Source organism: Beauveria bassiana, assembly GCF_000280675.1.
Source record: "Beauveria bassiana ARSEF 2860 unplaced genomic scaffold BBA_S00002, whole genome shotgun sequence".
In the NCBI taxonomy this organism is placed as follows: Eukaryota; Fungi; Ascomycota; class Sordariomycetes; order Hypocreales; family Cordycipitaceae; genus Beauveria; species Beauveria bassiana.
This window is the reverse complement of record NW_007930837.1, coordinates 468,582-483,018: the sequence shown is the minus strand read 5'-3', so window position 1 is coordinate 483,018 and position 14,437 is coordinate 468,582. Positions and strand designations below refer to the sequence as shown.

The window sequence follows — 14,437 nt, the reverse complement described above, 5'->3', positions numbered from 1 at the left end:
TTGCGGAATACGACTTGTTTGGATGCCTACGAAAGATTTAGGTTCCGATGTATGATGCCGACAAGCTATGCTCGTAGCCCCTTGCTTTCCTGTACGGAGCTCGAGATCTCGTGCTCCGAGGTTGGACTGCACCGAGCAGTTTTCAATCTAGATTACAGCGACCAAAGTTCCATGCCACTGTTTTCAAGCTTGACATTAAGTCTAATGTTTCACACGGGCCTCCTCAACCTGTCTTGGTTCATGACAAGAGTGCTCGTGGAGAGCGATGGCCAGGTGCTTGGATCCCATGGGTATGTCATTGTTCTCTGGTCAGCGCGTTAACAAACAAAACAAGGTGCAGAGACTCTGCAGAAACTACAGTTTGTAATCGAGAGAAAGGCGTATTGAGCAGCTGGTAACGCCAGGAACGACAAGAATGGCGCCTTGAGGCAAGGGCGAGAGCCGTCGCCGAGCGAGACGGATATCCGAACAAACGACATAGCTCTCTCATCCAGACGGGCCCGTCACAAAGGTTAGCGATTTGATCTAGAATATTGGAACTCTTTCACTTCCTCGTGGATTCTCTTACATCGCGCACCACTGACCTAAATGCCAGCGAGCGCGGCGCCAACCTCCAATTTGGCGCACTTGAGCAGTCGCATCCTGAAAAAGCGCGTCGACCAGTTATACCAGATACTGATCCCGATTAGTCCTTTCAATTCCGGCTCTATTGGGAAATTTGTGACTCGTCAGGGCCTTGCGTCAGCGACATACGCCAGCGCATCTTCGAAACCCAGCTGTCATCGGCAAAGAGACCGGCAGGCCATGAGAAGAATTATGATGGTCGCGACCCGAGGGTTTCTTTACCTTGCCACAGTTTTTGCCAGTGCTTTGACAGCCTCGCAGGGTGGAAGACTAATTTCTGATGTGATTGAAACTGGTTCCGGTGTGGCACTCGGCGTTCTCACTAGCCCACAGAGATGGTTACGACGAAGCCCATCGTAGTAGTGTTCGTGGCTTTGATTGATGCACCATCATTGGGCTACATAGTGGCGCAAAGGGCCTCTCTCGTTCGGAAAATCTAGTTGCTTGCGTGCCTTTCATCATTGTTCGCCTCCGGCAAGACTTGCGGCCTGGAGAGCGGCCTGGAGGAAGTCGACAGCATGGCGATCTTAGCACTTTGATGGAACTGCTGTCAAAACCGGATCCAGGGTTACGCGAGAAGAAAATCGTCGATACCGGCGAGCGGAGTGAATGCCGCTACCAGCCTTCTCGGAAATGCCCCGAAATTTAGTATTTACATGGGGAGGTGGAGGATTGCAGGTGGGATCAGATAAGATAAGATCATCTGATAAAACAACTTCGCCTGTTCGGCTGAACACCGATTTCAAGCCTCACTTGCATGAGGCATTTTCTATGCAGCATCCCTGTAAATTTGCTCTCGCTATTTGCTTGGCGCTCGCGTGGCGCTCCAGCCATGAAGTTTTAGGCCCCGTCGTTGGTCAAGTGGGATGGCGATCAATACTGTTGCGAGCTGAAGCCGCAGAAAGCAACAGGCAGCCATATCTCTTTTCGGCATTGTCCGATGCGCCGTAGGCCTTTTTCCCTGTTGCGTCCCTGTACGGATACGACCCGATCAATACACTTCAGGCGAAACCTTTGCTGGTCATCCCCCCCATCCTGCACATGAGACGAGTTTTTCGACACAACAGGCATACTTGATTCTCTGCCCGAAAAGCCTCGGCGACCTGCACAAGGGTCCAGACCTCGCAATTGGAAGCATATGTACGATCTATTTCCGGAGAGGAGACTTGCTTAGCTAACACCCTGAACCTGGGCTTGTACCCTCTTCAAGGTAGATCCAACCCAACACCCTAAAAGTCGAGCGCTAAAGGACGAAGCTTTGTTCCTGTTCAACACCTAGGGCAAGGAGAACTTCTCGCTTGAAAGTCTTCATCAAAACCACTCGAGGACATTTGGTCTGCCGCTGGTCTTTCGGCCAAGATGATGTTCCTACCAAAAATCTGGTCCAGCAAAGACGAGTCGTCAGTCGACGTCTCACCGACGTCGCATTCGAATGCTGGGCCGTTGGACAGCAGCAAGACACCCGCCGTCACTAATGCCGAGCGCGACAGCCATGAGAAGAGTGAAGATGACGAGGTGCAGAAAGGTGTCGAGGAGGTCGAGGCCAGCGTCAAAGTCTGGAGTCCATTTCACATTTACCTCGCATGGGCCTTGTAAGTTTGCGTCCGGACCGTCTGACTTGTTAAAAAAAAACCTGGACTGTGATGCTGACTTGAGCGAACCACAGCATCTGGCTCGTGTATTTCGCAGATTCCATGCACTCGGGGATGGGCGTCACACTGACCGCCTACGTGACGAGCTCATTCTCCAAGCACGGTCTCACGGCCACGACCGGTGTCTTTTCGCAGCTCATTGGCGCCCTCATCAAGCTACCACTCGCTAAAGTTTTGGACATCTGGGGTCGTCCTCAGGGCGTGGCGCTGACTGTGTTCTTCATGGTCGTTGGTCTGATCATGATGGCGGCATGCCAGAACGTCGAGACGTATGCGGCAGCACAAGTATTCTACTGGGTTGGGTGAGTGAATCGTTGCAGTGCAGGCAAAGGGACTCGATCTTTTCCCCTTTCGACGCATGGTGTTGATCATGCAATCAGTTCCCTTTGTGCTCTCGCCTTTCCCTACTACTGCCAGAGGATGTCAACTAATAACTTTTCGCATCGTTTTGCAGCTTCAACGGCGTGGGTTACAGCCTACTCGTTTTCACCGCCGATACATCAGCGCTCAAGAATCGTGCTTTTGTCTTCGCCTTCATCAACACCCCCTTCATCATCTCAACACCGACCAGCGGCTACGCAGCGGAAAGGTTCGTCGCCAACGGCCCTCAAGGCTGGCGATGGGCTTTTGGTGCTTTCAGCATCATTGTTCCCGTAGTCGTAGCACCCATATTCTTCTTGTTTCTATACAATCATCGCAAGGCCAAGAGAATGGGAGCTCTCCCCCCAAGGCAGCCCAGCGGACGCACTCTACTGCAGTCAGTCAAGTACTACGCGATTCAGTTCGATCTTTTTGGCATCCTACTTGCTGCAACCGGCATGGCACTATTTCTGCTCCCGTTTAACATTTATTCATACCAGAAGGAGGGGTGGCACTCTCCCATGATCATCTGCATGCTCGTCTTTGGCATCGTGATCATCGCCTTATTCGCTCTCTACGAAAAGTATCTTGCTCCCGTCAAGTTTATCCCTTTTGAGCTCCTTGTGGACCGCACCATCATCGGCGCCTGCCTGACCGTATCGTTATCATTTATATCCTTCTACATTTGGTCGGCCTTCTTCTCCTCGTTTCTCCAAGTCGTCACCGGAGCGTCCATTGTGCAGGCGACATGGGTGGGCCGCATTTACAACATCGGAAGTTGCTTCTGGGGATTGATTGTCGGTGTACTCATTCGCTGGACCGGGCGCTTCAAGTGGCTCTCGCTCTACTTTGGCGTGCCGTTGCAAATCCTGGGCGCTGGTTTGATGATTTACTTTCGCCAACCCGGTAGACCTCTTGGGTATATCGTTATGGCGCAAATTTTCATCGCTGTGGCGGGCGGAACCCTGGTAATTTGTGAGCAAATTGCCATCATGGCCGCTGTCGCCCATAAGCATGTCGCAGTTGTCCTGGCACTGCTTGCCATGTTCTCCTCCATCGGTGGTGCCATCGGAAGCACCGTCTCTGCGGCCATCTGGACAGGTGTCTTCCCCAGAAAGGTACAGGAGTATCTTCCAGCAGAGGCAAAACAGGATGCTCCTTTGATTATCGCGAGTTTACCCAAGCAGCTGTCATACCCTGTGGGTTCCGCAGCTCGGTTGGCCATCGATAAGGCGTATGGCGATGCTCAGAGAATCATGATGATCTCAGCGACGTCCGTCTTGATTGTCACCATATTTACTGTCGCCATGTGGCGTGATTTGAAGGTCAAGGACTTTGATCGCAGGACTAACGTTAAAAACTGAGAGCTTGTTGCACTTTCATCCGAACGAAGGAAGCCATAGCAAACTGTGTCAGGCGACGGGTGAGAGCAGGTCTTGATCGTAGATGTTTGACTTCATTTTACGTGGCGCATAGTCTATTTTGCCCATTTGTGAAGGTATGTAGTATGATTCTCTCAACGAGTTCAGTTTCGCGGTTGTCTTTGGCGTGATAATATTGAAGATGTGAATGCGTGACATGACAGGCCGAGGCGGTCTTTTTGCGCAGAAGCCGATTAGCGGGGCATTGGCACCCCACTTACCCACTGAGCGAACGGCAAAGAACGAATCAGAGAACGGGAACGAGGACAATGCCCCCGTTAAATTACCGGTACCTTGGCTTCTGTGGTTTTTTTATGAGAGTATGTGTATCTGTATATTAACCGTCAATCATCCGACAGGCCAGTGAGGATCATTGACCCACAAATAGCTGCTCCCCTGCTGGAAAGCAGTCCCCTGGTAGCTTAACGACTCCAAGACGCCAAAGACGCGCCGGTCGCAGCAAACATCCGTCGCGCGCCTCGCGATCGCACAATTTCCTCCCACACTACATCGACGTTCCTGCTGATGTCGCATAGCCGACACTGACAGACGCACGAAATATAATGGAGAACGACACAGTGGCTTCCAGCCAGGATGGCGATGCGCCCCGCCGATCTGGACGCGTCGTCAAAGTTCCCGAGAAGTGGGAGCCAGAGGCGTCCGCACACCCGGCTTCAACCAAGCGCAAACGCGGCGGCGAGGGCGAGGAGGGAGACGACGATCTCGAATCCGACGAACACGAAAGCGGCGAGGATGACGACCACGGCGACGAGGACCATCCCGCTCCCCGGTCGCGACGAGCTGGTGGCGCCGGCCGCCAAAAGAAACCCTCTCTTAAGAAGCCCAAGACCAATGGCGCCGGCGGCCACACAGCGCGTATTCCCAGCAGGCCAAAGAAGACTGTCCGAATTGAAGCAGGAACCAAGGGAACGGGTCTGTTCGGTACGCTATTCCTCACCGCACTCACTCCTCACTGGGCTAACACGCTCGATAGTGGACATTTTCGGCTCCGGAGAGCCTTCACAAACCGTCGCCCACCAATGGCTCGAAAGATACAAGGCAGACAATGCTGCTGCTCTGAGTGACCTAGTCAACTGTATTCTGCAATGCGCTGGCTGCGACCTCGAAGTCACGCCTGACGACATTCGCGACCCCGAAAATATCCCCAATAGACTTGTCGACCTTCAAGGCATCTATCAAGAGGTATATGCTACAGAAACATATTTTCATGCCCGTTATATGCTGACGCTTAGTAGCAAAATATTCTCGAATACCCTCTCATTTCGCGAGCCAAAGGTACACGATCGTTCCGGGACCTTCTCGTCACCTTCTTCCACGCTCTTATCGCCCTGCTTCACGACACGGATCTCATGTACCAGGACACAGAACTGATGGAAAACCTTCATGCTTGGCTGGCCAGTATGTCCTCATCCTCACTGCGACCGTTTCGCCACACCGCCACAACCATCGCATTGGCGGCCCAGACCGGACTTGTCGATGTAGCCGGTACACTCGATCGTCGCATTGCCAACATCGAGCAACAGCTACAAGCCGCTAAGCGCGGTAAGAACAAGATCAAGACTGCGGAAGTGCAGCGCAACTTGGAGGAGGCAAATAGCCACCGAAGCCTTTGCAGTGAAGCTATTCAGTCGTATTTCGATACCGTTTTTGTACATCGCTACCGTGATGTTGACCCCAAAATCCGCACTGAATGCGTTGAGGCCCTTGGTTCCTGGATCTGGGACCTTCCTACCGTCTTCATGGAGCCTGGATACCTCCGCTATCTGGGATGGATGTTGTCCGATGTCAACGCTCCCACTCGACTCGAAGTTTTGCGTCAGCTGTGGAAGGTCTTCAAGCGCAGCGCCCAACAGCTTATCCACTTCATCGATCGATTTCGGCCGCGACTGATTGAAATAGCCACGCTTGACTCCGAAATTTCCGTACGAGTTACTGCCATCTCGGTCATTGACACACTGCGCGCCGCCGCTCTTCTCGAACCTAGTGAGATTGACGCCATTGGCAGGCTCATTTTCGACAATGAAATCAGAATACGCAAGGCTGTCGTGAATTTCTTTGGTGCTTGCGTTGAAGATGTGAAGGAAGGCAAGATGGAAGAGCTTGGTGGCCAAGATGCCCTGGACGAGATTGATGTTGGCGATGAGGAAGATTTTGAATCACCACGCAAAGAGTGGCTGGACATCAAGTGCCTCGCCGAAACCTTAGCCATCTACAATGCACAGGTTGATGAGGCGCAGCAGAATAATGGCTCCATTGGCACCGAAGTTTCCTTGGATCTCATTGAGTCTGTTGTACCTGAGACGAGGATAACACTTGCTGCGCAGGCCCTTTACGAGAAGATACCCGAAATCAAGTCCTGGGAGATTCTGGCTGGATATCTTCTCTTTGATCACTCGACGAGCACAAAGTCGCGTAGCAAAGCCAAGGGCAAGAGCGCGTCTCCAGAGGCTGCTTTCAAGAAAGCCATTGCGCCACTGAGGGAAGAAGAATCCATTCTTCTCGAAGTTCTCAGCTCTGGGATCAGATCTTCCCTTACACATTCTGGAGGTGACGTTGATCGCAGCCGACGGAGAGGGAATCGTGAAGCTGCTGATGCTCAAGAGGACATTGCAATTGAACTTGCCAGTATTATTCCGAAACTTCTTAGCAAGTTTGGCGCCGAGCCTGAAACGGCTGCCATCGTCTTGCGTTTGGAGCACAACCTCGATCTCGACGTTTTCCAGCAGCTCCGCCAAGACTCGAGCAAATATGGAAGACTACTGGACGAAATAAGCACACAATTCATTAGACACGACGATAAGAGAGTCTTGTCAGAAGCTGCTACTGCGTTGCTCCATGCCCGTCAATATGACGAACTGGAAGAGCTCACAGATAGCAAGCTGTCACTTTTGTGGGACAATGTTATTGACGCGCTGCGCAATGTGAGCAATACGTGCGAACTCTCTGTTCGCGGAAATCTCGCGGCAGCGCCTCTTCACCAATTATCAACGCTGTTGATGAAGATTAGCAAGCTGGCTAGTATTGCGGATTGCGTGGATATCTTGGAAGCTGAGCCGAGGTCTACGAATGCGGACTCATCAGCGATCCAGACCCTCATCAACATTGTCCATCGCGGTAAATACGAGCCACAGGAGGACGAGATTGATGATCTGGAGGATGAGATTGTGACGCTCGCGATCAAGGCCTGTCAATTTTATTTCATGTGGAAAATTCGCTCTCTATCAAAGCGACTGGCAGCTGGTGTCAGTATTCCCGACGCTGAGATTGACCGTTGCTCTGTACTTCGCCAATCCTACCGCCGTCACGTCATTGAGACGTTCTCGTCTCGCGCTGCCATCGATCAATTGCGTCTCTTTGCGACTGGCAGCCTCTGCGACCTGCATCTATCTTTTGCCACACTTCGGCCCAGGATCAATGCGCTCCGAAGCTCTGGCGAGCCAGCCCGCGCCGACATGTTCAGAGTCCTCATCCAGCAGATAGAGCCTGGCCTCGTACCCGAACTGACGTCAATCTTTGACGGCGCGGAAAAGCAATTCGCCAAAAAGTCCAAGAAAGACAAGGTGCTCAACGAGCCAGCGGAGGACGAGGACCCCATGTCCGACGAAGAAGAGGATGATGATGAGGACGATGAGGACGCCGAGCTCACCTCCGAGCAGCGCCTCGCCAACGAGCTACGGGCCGAAAAGTCACTCTGCGAGTTGACAGCCAAGTATGTGCTCGCCATCAGCGGCCGCCTCATCGACGACCGCGGCGGGCTCGTGGACAAGCTGCGCCGCCGCCTGCTCCGCAATCAAACCAAGCTCGGCAACAACTTCAAGGAGGTGGTGGCGTTTCTCGACGAGGACAAGATGGCGCGCGCGGCGAGAAAGGCCGCGCCCAAGCCCAGCACCGCTCACAAGCCCGCTGAAAAGGAGACGACGCCGGCGGCGCATGACCTTGACAACATGTTTGAAGAGGAGCCCGAGCCTGAGGAGGGATCGCGCGAGGACCTGCGCCGCAAGGGCCTGCTCGAGGACGATCCGATTGACGACGATGACGACCATGATCACGGCCAACAAGAAAGCCGCTTCGAGGACGATGTCCTAGGTGATTAGCCGCTGTTTTTGTCGCAGAATAAAGCAAAGAAAGTTAGGAAAAAAAACATGGGTTAGCGATGTTGCCAAACTGGGCGATGCTTGAAGAGCGAGATGTTGCATCAAAGTAGCAACGAAGAGGAGCTCAAGGGGGGTTAACCCGACATTGCTTTGGTTTAGAAATTTTGTCACGCTGTGAAAGAAGGAAGAAGATACGACAGCGTATATCAGGGATCTACTCTCTTTGGTTTCTTATCTGCGACCTGAGCCCCTTTTCCCACATACGGGCCCTCTCTTTTGCCCTCTTCTTCTGTTGTATATGTTCAACTTTTCCTCTCTTGCAAAAAAAAAAAAAAGGCAACGGGGTGGTCTCGTATCTGCGGATCTTTGTCATGTTTTGCGTTTCTATTTGTGATTCAGGATGCGGGCTTTTTTTCATTACTATTGTTCGTGTCGGCTGTATGCGCGCGCTTCGTTATAGTATACTCGTCTTTTTCTTTTGTTTTTTTCTAGGTCTCTGGTCACCTGGCGGAGTGTCTTTTGTGTAATGAGAAGAATTGATTTGTCGCGCAACGGTGTTTACACTGAAGTTGCCGTCATGCATGCATATATGTTCTGGTGGTTTCTGCATAGTAGCTTTATACACCATCTGACAGAGGGATGCTTGGAATCTTGGAATTTTGTGAAGTTCGATGAGTAATTCTGCATTATAGATAAGAGTTTGTGCATGACGCCTATTCTTATCTTGACCACATCTTACAGGGAAATTTGCGTCCCAAACAGACCGTACATGCGCTGCCAGCGCTTGCCTTCGCCCGCGTCGGCTTTGCCCTCGTCTGCTTCCCGCAGTTTAACACCGTACTGCTTGATGCAGCACGTGAATGGGATATTAGTCGGCTCCACGGCCGCGCTGACTTCTTCATCGTCGCTGTGCGCTGGCGCGGCATGGGCGCGGGCCTGCTTCTCCGCCTTTTCTATGCGCAGCAGCTTCTGCGACTTGCGTTCTTCCAGGTCGCCCCAGAGGTAAAACAGCTTCTGACGTAGCTTCGACAGCGTGTCCTTGCTGTTGCGGAGATCGCATGCATCCATGCTCAACAGACACTGCGCGGCGTGGTTGTCGACGGTGACCCAGACATGGTCCTTGGGTTCCGTCTCCGAATCTCGGACGTCCTCTAGGAGCAGATAGAAGCGCCACTCCCATCCAGCAATCTTTTCGCGTGAGACGAATCGAACCATTTCGTTAGCATCCTCGTCGTCTGACGGCTCGTGTTCTTCGTCAGACAGACAATCGTTTATGTTGCCTTTGAGTTTTGGATATGCAAAACCTTCGAGTTTGTGAGGGAGATAGTCCTTGACGCGGACACTCGCACGGTAATTGGCGTTGATAAAGGGAAGCGGCAATTTGGCAGCGTCCTTGCCGATCACAGTGTCAACGTAGATTTGTTCTAGCAGCTCTGGTACGGTGCTGAGTGGTTGCTTCTCATTTTCACACTTGACTGCGATATAATTGTTAATTGAGGTGCAGTCGGCAGAAGAACAAGCACTGACTGGTAGGGTTGAATTTGATTCCGGGAACAACCGGTTCAGGTATGAGGGGTTGGCCGTTCTTCGAGCTAGGTTTAAGCACTGCAGCATTCCCAGCAGCCTGCCGTTTCTCAGCCCGTCTTTCTTTCGCGTTTTTTTTACGAGGTTTTGAATCATCTTGCAGCGCTGCACGTCGTTTCTGACCAGCATTCGCAGCGTCTTTCAATGACTTGAGTTGCTTCTTCTTCTCCAGATTATAGTCTCGGCGTCGGCGAATTGTCTCCTTCAATCGGGAATCCATGGAATCGCCATCTTCGTGGGGATCGAGCACCGAGATATAAATTTTGTTTGGATACAGCTGGTCTCCGCGGAGAAAGCCCTCCAGGTTGCTGCTGTTACGGCCGAACTTGATTTGCAGATTCCGAATAGAAACCCAGGAGCCAACAGATATGTCGTTGGCCCTGATTGCCTCTGCGTGCGGCTGCCAGCATGTAATCTGCATGCTGTGCTTGCCGTACGGGCCGCTCCAGTCAGCGTCTGTAGTGCTGGAGCAAACGCCGTAATTGTATGGGTCAGAGGGCGCATGAGATCCGAGGCTTTGTATAGCAAAGTTGAAGAAATTTGGGTGCTCCGTGTAGTCGGATATCCACAGAGTGAACCTATCCCCCAAGTCGTACGGCTTTTTGACTACTTCAACAATGACGTTGACGAAGCGATCGCTTGCTACGTCTTTGAGGAGGCTGAATTTTTCTTTGATATTCATGGACATTTCCATCTTGGAGTGGTATTCAGCGGCTGCTGGTACCCTTCTCTTATCGAGTCGATGGTAGAAGGTTGATACAAAGGCAAGGTCAGTCTTTGTAAGAACCTTGCTTGCTTTCTTGACAAGTGGTTGCAAGGCATCTTGTGCGTCTTGCGGAGGTTTTGGAATACCCGAAGCCGCAAATATATAGATGTCAGTGTTCCGATTCGTCATCAGAGAAAATTCGGATTGGTATGATTGGACCTGCCAGTACGGTCAGTGCGGCTGGCCAAGAACGAGGGTCATGATTTGACCGACCTTTGCGCCAAGAATGACGACAACATCGCCACAAGAGGGTACTGGCATGTCTTTGGGATTACCAAAGAGATTCAGTGTTAATGACTTGAGGTCGTCATCCTGGGTAGATTCGTCGTAAAAACGGATCTGGGCTTTGAAATCTGGATTTTTACTGGATTAATACTTGCGAGAAGGCTGGTGAAGGGTTAAAATGGCGTACCCTCTCGCCTCGTTGGAATTGGAGCTCTGAAATCTACGACTACTCCAATCGTGTTGACCAAGGTTAGCGTAGGGCATCGACCCTCGAGGACATGGTCAGCAGCGGTAAAGGAAGTGGCTGCGGGGGCCATTTGTTGATTAGGACATGTGTATTGTATATAAGTCAAAGAAGAATGAGCCTTGACAACAACGACGTGTGTCAGCAGCGTGCACTGGTAGCATGGGTGAAGAGGTGATTCTGGCTGGTTCGTCGCGTCTGAGCGAAGCTATACGCGTTTAGCTGTCGAGGAAATGGCATGGGCGGCACGGAAGCACGTGACAGGCTAAGCTGGAGAAGCTGATGATTGGTGGAGCAGAAAGAAGGCATCAAAATGTGACAGGCGAAAGGGGGGCCGGAGTATGTATCTGCTCGCAGCAAGTACGAGTCAGACCGTCTGTATTGACTGTCTGACAAAGTCCTCGGTACTTGTAGCTGACTGATGCCTCAGGTTTCAAAACGCTTGAGAACGGGCGCCGCCCCTCCTGCAAGACCAAGGGCGGTGGAAGCTCTGTGACCTAGCGAGTTGGAGGCCAACTGGTAGCGAGCTACAGGGGGCTACAGACGGTTACAGGGAGCAAAACGTACCGCTTCAGCGGGTGGTGCACCGCCGAAAAAGGTTAGCGTCACACTTTAGTGACCCCCCCCGCACCGCTTTCTCTCTGGCAACCGAAAAAGGACCCTCCTTGGACGTCCACTTTCTACCGCAATTTGAACCGCTCTGCCAAACTCTGCCCGCCGTCACACTTCTGCTTTTTGCATCTTGCACCACCCGTTATTCTTTTCTCTTTCGGACTGCTTCTCTTCCGCAGATCCTCCTTCTTCCGTCGATATAGCTGAATAGTCGACTTTTCGTTTATCACTTTCCTCTCCTAGGCGTGTTTCTACCGTGGGCTCGCCGCCACCTTGTCTCCTCCTTCAACCCCTCCTCGCCAAAAACACACCTCGAAGCAATCAACATGACTGATCGCTACATCCCCGAACATCGCCGAACGCAGTTCAAGGCCAAAGGCGCCTTTAAGCCCGAGGAGCTCCGTCGCCGTCGTGAGGAGCAGCAGATTGAAATTCGAAAGGCCAAGCGCGAGGATAACCTCGCCAAGCGTCGTGGTATTGCTACTGGCGAGAACCGTCCCGGTGCCTCGCTCGGCGCTGCTCCCGACAGTGACGATGAGTCCACTCCAACAGAATCTCAGGTATGCACAATCCCGAGATCTACACATTTTGCACAGTAACGTGCCTCCCTAACGCGCTGCGTTGGCTGTTTTTCGTCTGCAACTCACGCAAGTCCTGTGCTTGGCATGATTCGGCTGTGGATGTGGGGGATATCACACTGTGGTCAACCCCACAGAGCCTCACCACCACAGCCAAAAAGAATTTGCGGCAGCTTCAGGAGCTTCGGCACAGCTGTTAGCCTGTCATTGCACTATGCTGTATCAATTTTCAAGCATGTCGCTAACTTTTGTCAACCTCGCAGCTCAATGAGGACCTTCCCCAGATGGTCCAGGGTGTCTTCTCCGACCAGATGGAGCAGCAGATCGCGGCCACGACCAAGTTTCGCAAGCTGCTATCAAAGGAACGCAATCCGCCCATCGAGGAGGTGATCAAGACTGGTGTCGTCAGCCGCTTTGTCGAATTCCTCCGATCTCCTCACACCCTTGTCCAGTTCGAAGCTGCCTGGGCTCTGACCAACATTGCCTCCGGTTCCGCTACTCAGACTCAGGTCGTCATCGAGGCCGGCGCCGTGCCCATCTTTGTTGAGCTCTTGGCCAGTCCAGAACCTGATGTGCGTGAGCAAGCCGTCTGGGCTCTCGGTAACATTGCTGGTGATAGCCCTCACTGCCGTGATTACGTCCTGAGCTGCGGTGCTCTCAAGCCTCTACTCAACCTACTTGGCGACAGCCGCAAGCTAAGCATGCTTCGAAATGCCACCTGGACTCTGAGCAACTTTTGCCGTGGCAAGACTCCCCAGCCGGATTGGAACACTGTAAGTCTAGATTGCAAGCTGGCTAATACGCTGTTGGCTGTGTTTGTATGCTGATAGACCGTTTAGATTGCCCCCGCTCTGCCCGTTCTCTCCAAGCTCGTGTACTCTCTTGATGACGAGGTCCTTATTGATGCGTGCTGGGCCATCTCGTATCTTTCCGATGGTCCCAACGAGAAGATCCAGGCCGTGATCGAGGCTGGCATTCCTCGCAGACTTGTCGAGCTTCTGCTCCACGCCTCCACCTCTGTCCAGACCCCTGCTCTGCGCTCTGTTGGCAACATAGTCACTGGCGACGACATGCAAACTCAGGTTATCATCAACTGTGGTGCTCTTCCCTGCCTGCTGTCTCTCCTCAGCTCCACTAAGGACGGCATCCGTAAAGAGGCCTGCTGGACCATTTCTAACATCACTGCCGGCAATTCAGCTCAGATCCAGGCTGTGATCGATGCCAACATCATCCCTCCTCTGATCCACCTTCTACAGAATGGTGATCTCAAGACCCGTAAGGAGGCCTGCTGGGCTATCAGCAACGCTACATCGGGTGGCCTGCAGAAGCCTGAGCAGATTCGCTACCTTGTCGGTCAAGGTTGCATCAAGCCCCTATGTGATCTTCTCATCTGCCCTGACAACAAGATCATCCAGGTTGCCCTTGACGGTCTTGAGAATATTCTCAAGATCGGTGACCTCGACAAGCAGGCTGCTGGCGAAGGCGTTGAGAACCTCAACAAGTACGCCCTCTTTATTGAGGAGTGTGGTGGCATGGAAAAGATCCACGACTGTCAAAACAACGCCAACGAGGAAATTTACATGAAGGCCTACAACATCATCGAAAAGTACTTTTCTGACGAGGAGGAGAACGCTGATGAGGGCATGGCCCAGCCTGCTGGCCCCAACGGTCAGTTCGGTTTCGGTACCAATGGCTCCGGCCAGGCTGGTGGCTTCAACTTTGCCAACGGCGGTGACTCGATGGACATGTAAAGCGTCTGCAGTAGAGACGATGAATTATGCCGCGCTGCGAAATGCGAATGAACTCGCTGGATGATATACCAACATGTCAATCCAGTCTCCCGACACACCACTACAACTCCTCATGACGACAACAAACACAACACGGCCATGCCCATCAGTGCGTGCCTGCTCCTGCTTGCGAGCAAAAGCTATTCCCTGGACATAACACTACATACCCCTCGTTACTCGTTGACCCTACATTCCCCAACATCAACATAGCACTAGTCCTTTTTTTAATCAGTTTAATGCATTCGCACGGAAGGAAGAAGAGTATAAAAGGCCCTATGGTAGCTTGAAAGCTCCAGCCTCGAGATGATTTGATGAGCGACATCAAGCCTTGGCTTCAGCGCAAGCCTTAACAGATGGAAAATGAAGAGGCTCCATATAGACCGCTCAGTGTCTATGCACAGCGCCAGTACATTTACTGGGGCGGCAGTTGTTGATGGTGAGCTTCGCCTATTGATGGAGCGATACA

General features: G+C 52.3%; 4 protein-coding genes across 4 annotated transcripts; 3 read left to right on the top strand and 1 right to left on the bottom strand.

The window, feature by feature from the left end:
- Positions 1 to 1,983: 1,983 nt before the first annotated feature.
- BBA_00825 (Major Facilitator Superfamily protein) lies at positions 1,984 to 4,000 on the top strand (the record flags this gene model as incomplete). Its single annotated transcript, XM_008595922.1, has 3 exons — positions 1,984 to 2,216; positions 2,291 to 2,578; positions 2,731 to 4,000. The coding sequence occupies 3 exons, from the start codon at positions 1,984 to 1,986 to the stop codon at positions 3,998 to 4,000; spliced, it is 1,791 nt and encodes a 596-aa protein (XP_008594144.1).
- Positions 4,001 to 4,620: 620 nt separating this feature from the next.
- On the top strand, positions 4,621 to 8,172 carry BBA_00824 (STAG domain-containing protein; the record flags this gene model as incomplete). Its single annotated transcript, XM_008595921.1, has 3 exons — positions 4,621 to 4,999; positions 5,052 to 5,260; positions 5,314 to 8,172. The coding sequence occupies 3 exons, from the start codon at positions 4,621 to 4,623 to the stop codon at positions 8,170 to 8,172; spliced, it is 3,447 nt and encodes a 1,148-aa protein (XP_008594143.1).
- Positions 8,173 to 8,789: 617 nt separating this feature from the next.
- Positions 8,790 to 11,064, bottom strand: BBA_00823 (telomere-binding alpha subunit central domain-containing protein; the record flags this gene model as incomplete). Its single annotated transcript, XM_008595920.1, has 5 exons — positions 8,790 to 8,853; positions 8,912 to 9,647; positions 9,700 to 10,681; positions 10,736 to 10,875; positions 10,935 to 11,064. The coding sequence occupies 5 exons, from the start codon at positions 11,062 to 11,064 to the stop codon at positions 8,790 to 8,792; spliced, it is 2,052 nt and encodes a 683-aa protein (XP_008594142.1).
- An 865-nt stretch (positions 11,065 to 11,929) lies between these two features.
- Positions 11,930 to 13,932, top strand: BBA_00822 (importin alpha subunit; the record flags this gene model as incomplete). Its single annotated transcript, XM_008595919.1, has 3 exons — positions 11,930 to 12,163; positions 12,445 to 12,954; positions 13,021 to 13,932. 3 exons carry the CDS (start codon positions 11,930 to 11,932, stop codon positions 13,930 to 13,932), a joined length of 1,656 nt encoding a protein of 551 aa, XP_008594141.1.
- Between the last annotated feature and the right edge of the window lie 505 nt (positions 13,933 to 14,437).